The sequence below is a fragment of the Engystomops pustulosus genome, chromosome 3, assembly GCF_040894005.1.
Source record: "Engystomops pustulosus chromosome 3, aEngPut4.maternal, whole genome shotgun sequence".
Lineage (NCBI taxonomy): Eukaryota > Metazoa > Chordata > Amphibia > Anura > Leptodactylidae > Engystomops > Engystomops pustulosus.
The window spans coordinates 167,419,919-167,437,549 of NC_092413.1; the positions used below are offsets into that span (position 1 = coordinate 167,419,919).

General features: G+C 40.2%; 1 protein-coding gene across 5 annotated transcripts in view; it reads right to left on the reverse strand.

Annotated features, from left to right (window-relative positions):
* Positions 1 to 9,423: 9,423 nt before the first annotated feature.
* The window catches only part of SMC4 (structural maintenance of chromosomes 4), a 29,897-nt gene continuing 21,689 nt past the window's right edge, over positions 9,424 to 17,631 (reverse strand). For all 5 annotated transcript variants that reach the window (XM_072142906.1, XM_072142908.1, XM_072142907.1 and 2 more), the window contains 7 exons: positions 17,081 to 17,270; positions 16,601 to 16,745; positions 16,253 to 16,426; positions 13,361 to 13,543; positions 12,522 to 12,754; positions 10,582 to 10,765; positions 9,424 to 9,963 (listed from right to left, as the gene is read on the reverse strand). In XM_072142906.1, coding sequence (XP_071999007.1) covers positions 9,787 to 9,963; positions 10,582 to 10,765; positions 12,522 to 12,754; positions 13,361 to 13,543; positions 16,253 to 16,426; positions 16,601 to 16,745; positions 17,081 to 17,270 — 1,286 coding nt within the window. In that variant the 3' untranslated portion in view covers positions 9,424 to 9,786. The remainder of the gene's footprint in view (positions 9,964 to 10,581; positions 10,766 to 12,521; positions 12,755 to 13,360; positions 13,544 to 16,252; positions 16,427 to 16,600; positions 16,746 to 17,080; positions 17,271 to 17,631) is intronic.

The window sequence follows — 17,631 nt, forward strand, 5'->3', positions numbered from 1 at the left end:
CATTTGCGTTCCCGCAAAATGCAGTACTATTTCATCAAACTTCTGGCCCTGGCTCCTTATTGGAGCCGGGGCCAGAAGCTGCGGGTGTCAGCTATACATTATAGCCGACACCCGCCTCTAACACCTGCGATCGGAGATTCTCCGATCGCGGGTGTTAACCCCTAACACGTGTTAGGGGCATTTAAAGTTGATAGAAAAAAGTTATGTGCACCAAAATGGTACCACTGAAAAGAACAACTCAACACGTAAAAAATAAGCCCTAAACCAGCTCTGTCAACCAAAAAATATTAAAGTTACGTCTCTGAAAAGATGGCGATGCAAAAACAAATGAGATTTCCTCTATATTAGTTTTTATTGTAAATTGTAAAAATAAATGAAAAACTATATAAATGAGGTATCACCGTAATCGTAGTGACCTATAGAATGAAGATAATATAGTATTTTTAGTGTACGGTGTACGACCCCCAAAAAATACAAAATGAAAGTAAACCAAAATTGACAATTTTCTTTTCACCCATACATTCAAGAGTTAATAAAATCTCATCAATAAGCTAATGACCCACTAAAATGAAGTATTTGTAAAGTGCATCTCATGTCGCAAAAAATAAGCCCTTATATGTCCAAATTGCGAAAAAAATTTATAAAAAGTGACAATGCATAATCTGCTCTGAATGGCGCTGCTCCCCCCTCAATGCCCTGGCGTGTGCCCATACAGCAGGTTACCACCACATATGGGGTATTGTTATACACGGGAGGGATTGGGTATTAAATTTTGTGGAGCGTTTTGGTATTTTATCCACTGAAAATTTGTAAATTTTTTGAAAAACACATTAATTTAGCCAAAAAAATTTTACTTTCAAAATTGCAACCGATTTAATTTTAACCCCTGTAAAACAATTAAAGGGTTAACAAGCTTCATAAAAGTTGTTTTACGTACGTTGAGGGGTGTAGTTTCTATAATGGAGTAATTTATGGAGTTTTACTTTTATTTAGGCCTCTCAAAGTGATTTGAAACCTGAGCAGGTCCCTCAATAGCAGGATTTTGCATTTTTTAATGAAAATGTGAAAAATCGCACCTAATGTTCAAAGCCCCATAACATCCTATAAAAATAAGAGTATGCATAAAAAAACCATGTCCACATAAATTAGACATTCGGTGAATGTTAGTTATTACGTTTTTTTGTTGTTATGACTATGTGTGGAAAAAGTAGAACATTTTGAAGTTCGAAAATCAAGAAATTTTCCAAATTTTCACCAAATACCTGATTTTCTCATAAATAAACGCAAAACATAACACCAAAATTTTTCAACTAACATGAAGTACAAAGTGTCACGAGAAAACAATTTTAAAACCACTTGGATATGTTAAAGCGTTCCAAAGTTATAACCACTTATAGTGACACAGGGCAGATTTGAAAAAATTGGCCGTGTCAGGAAGGTGAAAAGTGGCTTCAGCGTTAAGGGGTTAAACTTCCTGCTACAGCTATTAAAAGTAGCAAACACAAAAATGGCTTTGGTTTACAATTTTAAAAATTATCATTCTTCAAGAATGGTGTTTGGCCATTCTGTTGAACATATGCCATAATAATAATCCCTGAATATTCATCAAGTGATTCAGCATTCCTGATACTTTAGTGCAGCCTGCAAACTCTCCCTGGATGTTTGTTAACATGTCTGAGCTCTTCTGATTAGGAGGGGCCTGCATCAGGAGATTATGACTTATCCTGCTCCCTCCCTCCCTTCTCCCTGTGTCTGTCAGTAAGATGGATAGTGAGAGAAAGAGGTACAGTGGCCACTAGGATTGACTGGAGGAGTGAGAAACAGTAAGTTGTTTGCATATACAAAGAGCAGGATGGTGAGGATAGGGAAAGGCTGAACCTCTCAAAGGAGGCAAAGGTATTTATTGAAAAGTGGCCAACCCCTTTAATCTCCTAATCATATGTGGCTTTACAAAGCAGTGTGAAAATGTATGGTTTGCGACAAAAATAAATGATTTCTTAAAGACTCGTGCATAAGCCAATATTATTGGTAACATCAAGTCCACACAGTTCATGTAATCAGGGATTTCCTAGGAAACTGTGAAGGAAAAACTGAGGGACAGGATCATTTTATAGTTGTTTTTTTTTTAATTTTCTTTACCTACTAAATTATTTACCTTTTCTACATACTTGACTTTTCTATTGTATTGGTATCAGTAAACCCATTACAGGCGGTCCCCTACTTAAGGACATCCGACTTACAGACAACCCATAGTTGCAGACAGACCCCTCTGACCTCTGTCGAAGCTTTCTGAATGCTTTACTATAGTCCCAGATTGCAATAATCAGCTGTAAGGTGTCTGTAATGAAGCTTTATTGATAATCCTTGGTCCCATTACAGCAAAAAATGTTTAAACTCCAATTGTCACTGTACGTAACCCGGGGACTGCCTGTATATCATTTAAACTTTATTATACTGTATGTAGAAAGCCAATATAAATACCCTAAATACTGTATGTATGATCATTTTCATGGTAATGTATTGATAAACTGTATGACTACATAATATTTTTTCACATTAACCCTTTGTGACCAAAGTACTTTTTTGCCTATATAACCACATTAAAATGTTTTGGTTTAAAATATGAAAAATGTTAATATAATGATTAATAACTTTTAATACACGCTGTTTATTTTTGGACAGTCTATTGGCATTTCTTAATGTACCAACACAGGAAAAAGATCTTAATTTTGTATTTAAAAAATACAAATAAAATTTATAACATTTACTGTAGTAATTTTCTTGATTGGTGACATGGAGTGTAAAACCCATCAACCCCTAGCAACTAATATTTCAAGCAAATCTGCCGTCGGGCTTTGAGTCCTGCGCTGCCCGACCATAACCATAGAATGTGTGTGTTTCACATCTGGCTCAGTCCCCATGCACACGATGTTTGGTCTTGTTCTGTATATGCAGCTGTATTTTGGCTGTACATACAGGATGTTTTTCACCCATATGAGCACCTGTGGTACCCTATCCGTATAAAATACGGTGGGCTGGCAAATGATGGATTGTTGACTACTGGCCGGTTGACAGAATGCACCTCCCACAGATCTAGGTCTCCCTGGATATGGTGCACAACTCTATGCTGCATGTATTTTACACATACCCACAGACTTACATAGGTGTACGGAATGGAATCTCAATAGAAAATAGTACATACTCTTTTTTTTTATGTCTTTCTCACGGTAGTTGCACAACATGGTCATTAAAATTATTTTTTAATAGTGCAGCAGTCACCCACCCCTTGAGCCAGGGGCGTCCCAAGCCTGTCTGCTGCCTGAGGCGAGCCACAGAGCAACCCCCCCCCCCCGCCCATATATGTAAAGAAAATATAGGTTTTACCAGGTGTTTGTGGTAAAATTAGGGGCCTCGGCTTATACTCTGGGATATACGGTAATTTAACAGGGAGTGTCAGGATCCATCATATTGGTTTGTGTGACAATAAAGTAATGCAAAATGCATACAGCGTGCCGCCATGTAGTATTAAATGCATACAGAGTGCACCATGTAGTATAAAATGCATACAGCATACCGCCATGTGGTATAAAATACATACAGCATGCCGCCATGTAGTATAAAATTCATACAGTGTATCGCCATGTAGTATAAAATGCATACAGAGTACCACCATGTAGTTTAAAATGCATACAGCGTGCCGCCATGTAGTATAAAATGCATACAGCGTGCCGCCATGTAGTATAAAATGCATACAGCGTGCCGCCATGTAGTATAAAATGCATACAGCGTGCTGCCTTGTAGTATAAAATGCATACAGCCTGCCGCCTTGTAGTATAAAATGCATAGTGTTCCGCCATATAGTATAAAATGCATATAGCGTACCTCCATGTAGTATAAAGTGCATACAGTGTACCACCATGTAGTATAAAATGCGGAGGGGCGATAGCGGAGGTGGAGGGGGGGGGCAGGAGGGGAGGCCGGGAGCAGAGGAGGGGAGATCCAGGAGTGGAGGAGGGGGGATCTGGGAGCTGAGGAGGGGGGATCTGGGAGCTGAGGAGGGGCAGGAGCCAGTAGCGGAGGGGCGGAGTCTGGAGGGGGGAGGGACCGGGAACCGAGGCACGGGTGGGGGTCATTCACGGAGAGCAGAGGGCTGGACCCGGGAGCTGGACCAGGGGAGCGGCGCTCGGAGACGGTCAAATTGGAGTCAGGAGCACAGTGCTGGGACGGAGGGCTGGAGCATGGTTCCGGGAGGCGGGAGCTTGATGCCTGCCAGCCGGCCGGAGGGCAGGGGATCGGTGGCGAGAGTGCGGTGCCAGACAGTGGGAGCACAGTATCCCCTCGCTCTGCAGGAGGCGCGCCACCTGCGGCGAGGCTCTCAACTCGCCTCATGCCAGGTGCGCCCCTGCCTCTTGTCATACAGCTTAAAAAAATGGCGCATGGGTGCTACCACCTTAGCGGGGACGGCGATTGGTTGCCATGACAGCCTCGGGTCATCCCGAAGACCCGAGGCTGTCTCGTTTTAACCCTTTAAATGAAAATGTGAAAGCTTGCACCTAAAATTGGAAACCTCATGACCTACAAAAATGAGAGGCCAGGGAAAATTTTGAAAATTGAGAGTTTTTCCAGTTTCCCCACTATCAATTCTTCCAGAAATAAAACACAAAACATATCAGCTAGCGCAAAGTGATTGATGTATCTCCTATTACCTGAGTGTCTATAAAACATGAATTACTGAACGGTAACATTGTTTCTTGGAACCACGACAACACCCACCAAAGAGAGCGGGATCTCCTCTAGGACAGGAAATCACTCCATTCCTCAGTGATTTCAGAGACTGCACGAGACTCATATGGTTAGATACTTTGGACTCGTGAAGAATGAATCAGAGAGAACCATCACCAAGAAAAAAAATTCATAACCCCAATTTATCATGCCGCACCATTTGAGGGAAGGAAGACAAACTCAAAAAACTTTAAAATAAATTAGGGAGGTCAATACATGATGCTGTCGTGGTTCAAGGAAACAACATTACAGGTAAGTAATTCAAGTTTTCCCCCTTCACCACGACAGCACCCACCGGAGGGAATATAATAGAAAAATGTCTTGGGGAGGGACAGCAGAGGAAATGCGCCTACCAAATGATAGTTCATGAGAACCCGCCACATACAGCCTGTAGTGCCTGAAAGTGTGCGGGGATGACCATGTAGCAGCCGGACAAATCTGAGAGACCTCTCTAAACTCTGCCCAGGATGAAGAGACTGCTCTAGTGAAATGGGCCCTCAACCCTACTGGGACATCTGCCTGAGTATAAGCTGCAGAAATGGCCAATTTAATCCACCTTGCGATTGCATTTGGGGAAGACTTCTTTCCTCCAAACGAAACAAAAAGGTTGTCCGACTTTCTCCAGACAGCTGGAGTCCTTTCCAAGTACTTGACCACTGTTCGTTTTAAGACAAGTTTGTTGAAATCTCTCCGTATCCGATGAGGGATTTGTGCAGAATGTTGGCAAAACAATCTCGCGAATTCTATGAAACTTAGAAGCCACTTTAGGCAAAAAAGACAGATCACCCACTAAAACAACCCTATCGTCCAGAGCTTTTGCATAGGGACTCCTACAGGACAGGGCTGAGATCTCACTGCAACTTCTGGCTGATGGCCAGGTGATGGCCACCACAAAAACTTAACCACCTTAAAGAGATATTTTCTATGGGTTTAAAGGGCTCTTCTGTCAGCAAATTCAACACTAGGGAAAGATCCCAGGGAGGAACCGTACACCCCTTAACAGGGGCAATACGGGAGCCTGTTCTAATAAACCTCAACAACCAGGGATGGGAGGCCAGGGGCTTCTCAAACAGTTCACTCAAGGCTGAAACCTGAACTTTAAGAGTGGATGGTTTTAGCCCAACCAAATCTATGGTCCTTGGTGTTGTATATCATGGGGTTTATAGGTAACCCAATGACACTAATTTCCTTGCATAGCATATTAAATTTGGTATTCTCCATTGTCTACATACCGGGGGGGGGGGGGGCAATCGGGTACACTATCTTTTATACCAACTGGTGTTGTATATCATGGGGTTTATAGGTAATCTAATGACATTAAGTTCCTTGCATAGTATATTAAATTTGGTATTCTCTATTTTTCAAATCGAAGTAATTTATAGAATAATATTTACTAGATTAAGGGATGTGGTTTCCTTCCTTTTAGGAAATTTAGCGATTTGTTGAATATTGTAAATCCAAAAATTGTTGTAATATAAGGTTTTAAGATGTAACCCTTTTAGAGACATTTATATGGACACTGAAGATTGTAAAAAATTTTTTTGTAAAATGAAATAAATAATAAAATAAAAAAAAAAAAAAATATATAGGGTCTTAGACATATTAGGGTGAGACACGTCTAAATCCGGCTATGGACAAAATTGAGACAAAGCCTTCCACACTCTAAAATAGATATTCGGGGTGACTTCTGTAATGTAGCAATAACATTTTCAGAAAGCCCCTTCTTAGCCAAAATCAGCCTCTCAAAATCCAGGCTGTCAAGTGCAGTGGGTGTAAAACTTAGACAGAAGGTTTGGACTCTCTGAAAAGATCCAAAGATCGGGAATTGACAGCTCCTTTAGGACAGAGAACCAGGGGCTCCTGGTCTAAAAGGGGGCTACAACTGTCACCCTAGCACAACCCTGTCTTTTTGGTAGGACCCTCAGTAGTAGCATAAGGGGGAAAAGCATATGCCAAACTGTGATCCCACCTCACTACCAGGGCGCCTAGACCCCATGGACTGGGATTCAAGGTGCAGAACTCCAGACCTGACGGTTCCTGCGGTCCACAAATAAGCCTATCTGCGGTAGCCCCAATAGTCTCACTATCATCTGAAGTCTCTCTTGAAGGCACCATTCACCTTGTCTAAGCTGATACCGGAGGTTAGGTGCATTGAGGCTGACTCAAAGTTTACAAATGCTACCGCTGTCACATTGTCCGATAAGACTTTTAGATCTGAACCCTTATTATAATAAGAGGCATGGCCTACTTTACTGCCGACAGAATCGCTCTCAGCACCTCGTAATTTGAAGAGCTGTCTTCTATCTCTGGCCTCCAGGAGCCCTGAAACAGCCATTTCCATAGCTGCGCTCCAATCCCCACTGGCTTGCATCTGTCACTAAAGACAAAGGCCTTTTTTGTCTCCAGGACACTTTGTGATGGTTCTCCTCTACTAACCCACAACTGATGGAGGCCATCTTGGAAATAAGTTTCATGAAGACCCTTGGTGCTACTGCTACACCGAAAGGAAGAGCTTGGTATTGCAGATGAACGATTCAGACGCACCAGAGACTGTTGTGATCTTGAAGCACCATGGTGGGGAAGCGCTGAAGATCAATTTTAGACCCATCAGAATTATATAGAGGACCCATTTGCTCCCTGGGATTATCTCCCTTTCATGAATAGGGAACATTTTTTTACTCTTCTCCCCTAACCCCTGAAACATAATGTCCTGAACAGAGCTTTCATCCTTCTCATCCTCTAGCTCCATTGTCATTTTGACAAGCTTTACCAGGTGATCAGTATCCTCTACAGGGAACAGAGGCCTGCCACTCATCTTTCTCAGAATTGGAACACAACTCTGGATCAGAATCAACCTCAAAATCAGACTCATCACACATTCTAGAGGTACTCTGAGAAGCAGGAGACCTTGCCCTCCTTCTAGAAACTTTGATAGAACTGTGCACTTCGTGCTGAATGAAGGAGCGCATAAAGTCCCACATAGAAGATTGCTCCTGGAACATTAACCGCTGGATATGGTGATAGTAAATACTGAAGTTTATTTTTGAACCATTTTTAAAGGGTGAAATAAAATTTTAGTTTTTCCATCACCATTTGCCTTTATACCTGCCTGGATGCTGGATTCAACAGTTTCTATGTTCAACTATGCACTGATCCGGCTCAGTTTGTCCATGCACCAACATCCAACACGTGGTTGCTAGAAGTGGGTGAGCTGAAAAAACTTACCTTTTATTTTCCATCATAGTGGGGAGTTCATGATGACCAAAGGCTCACCTTCTTCCGTTGAGCTCATATTATAGAGATGGAGAGGCAGCAAACCGGGTGGTTCACACAGGAATACAGATAAGACAGCCGATAGCAGCAACTTGTTCCTGTGGTGGGCTGTGGGTGTAAGACGTCCGGCATTCTTTTCAAATTTTCTGCCCCCACGAAGTCTCAGACATGTTGGAAGCTATCTGGTGCCCCACTTCCGGTCCCTGCCAGAAGTGGGGCAGGTATTCGGCACGGCCACATAGTAGGAGGATGCTGGCCGAAGGAAAAAAAAAAAAAAAAAAGCTGCCGCACAGACATCGCCACAACTAGCGACTGGAGATAATGTGAGTAGATATTTTCGCTAATTATTAATAAAAAGTAATATTTTTAAATGACATCCTGCTTTGTGACAATTTGTACCCTGGATGTGTTTAAACTGAGCTCCAAGTAATCACCTGCGCCTTATTAAGAGGCCAAGTGCCTTGTCTTTAACGCAAAGTGCAATCTGTCACGAGAAAGCAACCTCAAAATCACTTGGATATGTCAAAGCGACACACGCACACACAATCTTTCTAAGGAAACCTACCCTCAGCTTTGCACATTATTAGGCTTCCAATTTGTGGTAGCACGACTCCGCCCCAGTGCATTAATTCAATGGTCCACACAGGTTTGACAAGTTTGTGGTCACTTATAAAGCACAAGCCAAAAAAACTTTTTTTTAATCAAAATTTTGCGTCTGATCTCAAAGCACAATGGGAAACCATTTCTAGGGATTCATTTCAAAATATATTAGTCTTCCAAGACCTCAAGATCACTTATTGGTTTGTGAACTGGCTCTTTAGATGGGAAGTCTAAATATTTCTGCCCATATAGAATACAGCATCTTGATTTTCTGTTATTCTGCCCATTGTAGTATAAAATCTATAGAACATTTTGAGCAGTATGCTAATGCAATTCAACAAACACCAAGAAGAAATCTGAATACCCCCCTCCCCCTTAGAGAAAGGTCGGAATATAGATTTTATTATCATAGTGGAAAAAGACACAGATCCATCAATTTCAATCTGCAATTCATTGGTGTTAATCCAGACAGGAAAGAAAGAACAAAACCAATTGGTTTTGATAATTTTTTTTAAGGAAAAAAAAATGCCTTCCTGACCTCAAATGTAGCGGTCAGAATAACTTCCTGGGTCAGTGACATTAGATTCTGTAAATGTCTAAGTTTGAGCTACTTTTTATTCATTTCCTGTAGCATAGTGAATATCTATAAATATATCCCTTGAAAACAAACCAGAAAATCATTGATCATGTTATAAACACATCTCTGTATTATATGGGATTCAAATCTAAAGCTTGCACACAGTGACAAGGACAAGATAACTTAGGCACTTCAGAGGTTTAACTTTTATTGAACAAATTTACATAAAAAAATATATACATTTAACACAAGACAAGGTAGTAAAAAGTAAGTGTGTTTATAATCCTCTCACTAGTGACGAGACCGATGTTTCTTTTGTGTATGGTGTTCTTGTTTAGGACCTCTTACCAAAGTCCAATAAAAGCTCCTTATAACAATAGCAGCATCTCAGAGGAGCGAAAGGCATCACTGTATGAATGGTAAAGGTCCGTGTTTGGGCAATTCCCCTTGAGATGACAGCACTCGGTACAGGAACAGTTGTCTGGATGTTCCTGTGGTCCACTTTAATTTAGTGAGGCCTCCTCCTCTACGACCAGCACTTGGGTAACATCTCCTTAGGCACACTGTGTGGCACCAAGTTCTGCAAGTCCTTTTGAAGCAATAATTTTTGGATTTGTTGCCACACTTTTGGTTGTATTATGAGTCTTATAAATTCCAATGAGTCTATCCGCAATTTCAAACATGTTGTTACGTAAGGAAATGATTATAAACTGGGCGTTTTTCGTTTGTTCCTTAAGGTAAAAGAAAAAATAAAATTACCTGCTGCTTATAAAGAATACCACAATTCTCATGCATCTAAATACACGCTTAATGGGTCAAAGGGCCTCATGACAGGTTCTTCAAAAATATTAAACTACTTATACTTGTCCCTCCGCGCTCCTATTAAGCTGGTGCGCAGTCTGTCACCGCCAGTCTGTCTCTCAGAGCCTGGTGATGCTCCTTGGACAACGGCTGCGGTCAGGGTGGCATCACCTCTGTACATAAACTGATCAGCAGTGACTGACTGTGAACAGATTGAATGGGATTGCAAAGAGTAGAAGGTTTATTCTTTTTACATTTTCTATAAAATCTTGAACAAAAAGTCTAAATCCTATAGGGTCCAAAAAGCTGAACTTCTATGCCAAGATATTTTAAAGCCATCAATGTAGAGGGTTGTGCATAAAAAGCAACCTTTCCTGTAAGAGCTGCTGCAATAAAAAAACAAAAAATAAAAAACCTCTGTGGGCACTTGAAGGATGGAACCTGTAGCTATATGTCATGGATTACCCGTCTGCAAATATGCCAGAATTTTCAATATCCCATTAATTACATGCCAAATAGTACTCATACATAACAGAGAAGATACTTACATAGATGTAGAAAGCAACAATTGACACATTTTTGAAGTCCAGAGCTGCATCTATCTCATCCATGAAATACAATGGTGTTGGCTTATAGTGGTGAAGTGCAAATACCAAAGCTAAGGAACTTAGGGTCTTCTCTCCACCAGAAAGATTAAATATCTTCTTCCAACTTTTCTTTGGTGGCCTCACACTGTAAAGATCGAGAACTGATGAATATGCTGAATTATATCACTTACAAGTCACAGCACAATGTTTCTAGTCAATGCAAAAGTTAGGAGCTTGACTATTTTTACTCCATAGTAAAAAAACAAAAAACAATTGCACTAACAAAATAATAAAAAAAAGTTTTTAAATTTTTCCATTTTTAAACGATTAAAATAAAATAAAAAATAATAAATAGAAACCCAGCTGTTCCATTAAAATATCAGTTGATTTCAAAGGCCTTAAAAGAAGAATAAAAAGAATAAAGATAGTAAGAAATATTTGAATAAAGATTTGGTGGCATTGCGGAGTTTCCCTTTAAGACATTGTATTACTTCTGTAGGGTATTATTTAAACCAGGAGTGGACCGATTATCCACACTTCTAACAGGTGTTATATATGCATCAAAGATCTATTTACTCTATTTAATGTGATCATTTACCCTCCTGGATAAAAAGGTTGGAGGTTTGTAGGACTAAATTCTTCTGTCCGGTTACCTTTAAAGGACATCTACCACCAGGATGAAAGACTGTATGCAAATGGTCTGGAGGGGCTCCAGACTCCAATTAATACCTATGGAGCCAGGCTCATTTGCATACAGTCCTTCATCCTGGTGGTAGATGCCCTTTAAAACAACACATTCATAAAAAAGGACATTTTTCTGCTGAACCTTTGGAGTGGAAGTTAAGCAGATGAGCAGTCACATATGGGGGTCTTGTAGTCTTCTGCATCTATGAAGTAGTGGTTAAGTGTGTGTACATGTATGGAGTGCTGCTGGAACCAAGCACATTGAACATTTATCTGTGCATGTCAGAGTTAAATGCAGTAAAATCCTGCACGGTTCACCATCACTACATTTCATACAGGGGCAAACTAGCACCACATTCTCAGTGTGAGCAAGAGTGTCACCTTATCAGATATTTTATGTATAGATGGGAAGTCTTAATTGTGTGACATAACCTTTAAATAAAATCCTATGCAAATCTATAGGAGGTAATTTGACTTAAAGAGAACCCGTCATGCAAAATAACCCCCCTAAACTAAATATATTTTCATAAACTGCCATTAGAAAGCATTGCCTCTATCCCTTCATTGTCCCTCTACATGCCTGTAAACCTAAGCATTCAGGTCCTAAAGCTGTATGCAAATGACCTGTGAAATGTCCAACGCCCCCTGCAGCCTGTGTGTGCATGTGTGTGTGTATAGGAGAGATACAGCAGCTCCAGGATGCAGCCATGTTATAGCAGGTAACATGTCAGATTCATGTGTAGCTGATGTCTGTGTCTCTCACCTGTATATTAGGAGGATGCAGCATGTCAGCAGATGCTGCACACACACTAGCCATGCTTTACTATACATTACACACAGACATGAGCAGGGGGAGGAGAGGGGTAACATGAGTGACATCACTGCCTCTGACCATGTGACCAGCCTCATTTACATGATAAAAAATAGATGATTTTACAATGAATAATGTATGAAATAACTAGATAAAGGCTGGGATGGGATCATTGTGAGCTGCTCCAACATGTAGTAGTGACAGGACAAGTGACACAGACCTGATGACAGGTGTCCTATTTATTAAAGATGTTTTAAGTTGACCAATGCATTAGGATTGTATAAAGAATTAAACTCCAACTTATATGAGGTTTATCTAAACAAGCAAGATTGAATAATATGCACAAGAATTGCACAAACATCTAACTTGTATATGATAAATAGTAGAGAGAGAATATTTCACAAACCTAAACATGATGCCTTCTGAAAATGGATCCAAGCTGTCAACAAGTTCCAGCTCTGCATCTCCTCCCAAAGTCAACATCTGGTAGTTTTCTTTCAGCTTATTTGTTATGACATTAAATCCAGCCATAAACTCATTAAGTCGCTGTTTACGAAGATCCTCATACGCGCGTCTAAATCGGTCCCGCTCATTTGTAATTTCATCAAGTTCAGCAACTCTTTGCAAGTATAGTTCTTCCTACGATTCATCAGAAAATTTCAAAAATGAAAAAAGAGCAGCAAAGGGTGCAAACAAATACTACACAAAAATGAGGAACAACTTAATCTCATTAGAATACATTTGATATACACAATTAAAAAAAACAAAAAAAAAAAATGGCTAGTATTTGTCTTTTATATTTTCATACATACATTATCTGTACAGAATGTTAAATTACTTATGTTAATAGTCAGCGTGATCCTGTCCTGTGGTGCCCTTTTCCATATTCTGTAGGTTAGGAAACGCATAACTGCAAAATCTGACAATTTACAGGTTTTGCATAGTTTTTACCCATGAAAGTCTGCAAGTGATATCAAGGTCAACTGCAAAGGTAGTATGGGCTGCATTTTAATTCATTCAACCCATTTATATGGGAAGTGGGTGGTGGTGGTGGTGGGTAGGATAAGAACAGAATAATGTACTTGAATTATAAAGAATAAACTTGTTTTAGTAAATATTAGTATTAAAGAACAATTCTAAATAAAGTATAACATTAATCATTGTACTTGTCATTCCACCAATGACAACCTCCAGTCCACCATGGGTTACAATGCATAGTTTTCACACTGGTTTCTGTACTCATACCTTTTTTTTATACTCTGCAATAGCTCCAAGATTTGGCTTTATCTCATGACTCTTCGCTTCCAGAAGAGCAATTTGATTATTTATTTGATCGGGATCCTTAATGGCTTCTAACTCTTCTTGTGTTAGGACAGGAAGAACTTCTTCTTGATTGTCTTCTATTTTATGGAGGGAAAGTTTTGATATCTGAAGAACACAGAAATGAGAAGAAGTTATTAACCCCTTAAGGACGCAGGGTTTTTCGGCTGATTTCTCGCTCTCCAACTTCAAAAATCCATAACTTTTTCATTTTTACGTGTACAGACCTGTGTGAGGGCTTATTTTGTGCGTAACAAATTTTACTTTCCCGTGATGTTATTTCTTTTAACATGCCGTGTACTGCGAAGCTGAAAAAAAATTCCAAATGTGGAAAAATTGAAAAAAAACGTCACGTTCTTGTGGGCTCAGTTTTTACAACTTTCACTCTTCGCTCCAAATAACACCTCAGCTTTATTCTTTGGTTCGGTGCGATCGCGGTGATACCAAATTTATATAGGTTTTATTGTGTTTTAATACATTTTCAAAAATTAAACAAATGTGTACAAAAAAGAAAAAACATTTTTTGCCATCTTCTGACGCTAATAACTTTTTCATACTTTGGCGCACGGAGATGTGTGAGGGGTCATTTTTTGCGAAATGAGGCGACGTTTTCATTGCTACCATTTTGAGGTCTGTGCGACATTTTGATCATTTTTTATGTTATGTAAAAAGGTGTAAAAGTCGCATTTCGGACATTTGGGCGCCATTTCCCGCCTCGGAGGTCACCGCCGGCCGTAACCGGTTTTATATTTTGATAGATCTGGCATTTTGGGATGCGGCGATACCTAATATGTCTGTGATTTTTACTGTTTGTTATGTTTTATATCCGTTCTAGGGAAAGGGGGGTGATTTGAACTTTTAATATTTTATTAATTTTTTTTATTTTTTAAACTTTTTTTTTCCACTATTTTTTAGACCATCTAGGGCAGTGATGGCGAACCTTTTAGAGCCTCAGTGCCCAAACTTCAACCAAAATCCACTTATTTATTGCAAAGTGCCACGCAGCAATGTATTTCTCTTTGTTCATTGACAACTTTCAATCTTTCAGCTTCCCAAGGACACCAACCCAGTTGAAAAGAGGAGGGCAAATTCATCTATCATTGTAGGAGAATTCTGCAGGCAGATTCTTTGAGTTCTGTCTGGTGAACTTCATTCTGGGGTGATTGTCTGGGTGCCCACAGAAAGGGCTTAGAGTGCCGCCTCTGGCACCCGTGCCATAGGTTCGCCACCCCTGATCTAGGGTACATTAACCCTAGATCAGTGATGGCGAACGTTTTAGAGGCTGAGTGCCCAAACTACAACCGCAAACCTGCTTACATATTGAACAGTGCCAATACGGAAATTTAACCCTGAAAGGTCCTAAACTCATACATTAGGGAATAAGCGCAACTTGTTTAGCATTGTTTGCATACAGAACATGTGGTTTTTGTTTACGATTGGGTGCAGTTCCTCCCCGTTGCGTTTGAATTCTGTTTAGACGCAACATCTAAACGCGGCCTAATATTGCCATTGTGGATAACTAGAAAACCTGCAGTAGTCCTGTGTTATTAAAAAATAAATAGGGAGCTACTAAGTTGAGCAGTCCTGTTTGAGTTTACACAGGACTGCTGCAGGTACTATATAACAAAAGAAAGGTTTCTAGCTGTAGCAGCCCTGTGTAAAATACAGTGCAATAGGATGTTTGTTAGTTACTCACAGGGGTTTCCCCACCATGGGACCCTATATTATACACAAGGTTGATGCAGCTTTCTTGCTTCCTTTCTTACTGCTGTTGTGTTTCCCTCCATGTAAAGCAGACAGTCCTGTGTAACCTGTATGTGACAGGATTGCTGTGTTTTACACAGGACTGTCTGCTATGGCTTGGATTGCAGCAGTCTTGTACAGATTGAGTGACTAATGACCAGGGATGTTAATGATGTTCAGGAGAGACCAAAAGGCATGGGGATGAGCAGCAGATGAAGCTCACCCGTTCACTTCCTCTGACGTCCAGCTTCATCTCTGTCAGCAGTTCGTTCCTACAACATGTGGGAAGGAATCAGGGGCTGAATGAGCAGACGCTGTGATTGCATCATGCAACAGAGATTCCACCCACACTTAACATTTGACCTGTGGCTGGACGCTGTTCCTTGCTGAAGTTCTTGTGATTGTAAAGCTGGCAGCAGCCAGGTAGAACAAGAGCAGTAGGCTCTGCTAGCTCCACGCTCCAGGATCAGGAGTGGGACACATCGCATTGAGTGCGTGCCGACAGAGAAGGCTCTGCGTGCCCTCCCTGGCACGTGTGCCATAGGTTCGCCACCGCTGCCCTAGATGGTCAGATCGCTCCTACCATATACTGCAATACTACAGTATTGCAATATATGGCATTTTTGCAGGTCATACATTACAATGAGCCACTGGCTCATTGTAACGAACCTGCATAAGCCATGTAGCCTCGAATCAAAAGAAGACCCGAGGCTACCATGGTAACCGCGCCGACCGCGGTTATTAGCGGTGGGGGTTTTGTGCAAAATGCAAAAACCCCCACCTCTGTATGAAGAGGACTCAGCCCGTGAGCCCTCTTCACACATCCCTTTATACAATTTATACAAATCAGATTTTCACAATTATGGCCAGAACAGACAAGTATCTAGTTCATTGGTTCTAAACCGGGTTCTATCAAACCCTGGGGGTTCGGTGGGTTGGTCTCAGGGGTTCGGAGGAGCCTGCGCCACGGAGGTCAAGACACATACATATTTTATCACTAAAGGAGGGTTCGATGAATGTGCATATAAAATCTCAAACAAGTTTAAGAACCACTGATCTAGCTCCAAACCCTACCTCTTTCTGCCAGTGTTTTATCTTAGACTGATGTTCGGCTATGTGACCATCTATTTGCTCAATTTTCAGCCGGATGTTCAGAGCGTCCTTTTGAAGGGCATGTTCTTTATCTTGAACGGCTTTAATTTCTTGCAGCAAATTTTTGTGCTTTTCTTGTATCTCGCCAAGCGAGCCCTAGACCATTTGAGTGAAAAAAGAAAACTGCATAAGTAAATAATAGTAAATACGGCATTGATCTGCAAGTTCTAGTAAATGGTAGGAAACATTCACAAGGCCACAGGGACAAACTAACAATTTTTATGACCACAAAATTGTAAAAAAAAAAAAAAAAAAAAACCACCACAATACCTCTGCATCTTTGCATTCATTCATGACAGCGGTTGCCTTTTCCTCGAGATTTTTCAAATCCTCAGATAATTCCTCTATTGATTTGTCATTGTCCACCATTTCCTTTTCTGTACGGACAACAGTTTCCTCTGCTTTTTTGAGGTTTCTTTGTGGTGGAGGGAGAAAAATTAAAAATGGTTAGTGAACACTGAATGCCCCCCCCCCATACATTATTTTCTAAAACAAACAAACAGATTTTAGATTCTACTGAGAAAAAAATTAGACCAAGCTATATTTCTACAAAGAAAAAAAAATAATTTACTAAGCATAACAAAATATGCAGTAAAATAATATTCACAAGATTACTACAGTAATTTTGCTATGAAAATACTATTACACAAATGCTATTAAAAAACATAATATTAATTTAAAACAAAACATCATACTTTAAGAACAGAATGGTTCACAAGTGAGGCAGCATTTGAGCAGTTTAATTCTTACCTATCTGCAGTCTTGATGGATACTTGAGCTTTTGTTATGGAGGAGACACATTCATCCATCTCCTTGTTAATCTTATCCAGTTTATCTTGTTGTGCTTTCAACTTGTGATTGTTAATATCAACTATAAGAGTGTGAAGTCTTTTTACTTCTGTTTCTACTTTTCCAGCCTTTTCAGCCGCCTTCTCGAATTCTTCAATAAAAAAATTACGTAACAACTTTAAAAGTTAACCTTCATAAGCAAGATTAAGTATATGTAAAAATAGTACACAAATTCAGTACACTATATCCAGATATGTGTCTTTGCTGCTCGGTCTGCTCTGCAATAACCCCAACTAAAGTAAATAATTAAAGTCTGCAAAGTATGAGTTGAAGATGCAGGTATTTTCATCATATTCGAGCCTCTCCATTAGGGAAATGCACACAAGCAGGTTTTTCTGACCTGTCTCTCAGGTTTGCAGCCCAGATAGGCAAACTTTAATCCATATGTTCTGGGTTTGGGTTGGTAAATTCAGCAGTTCGTGTGCAACAGCCCTATAATATATTTTTAGGCT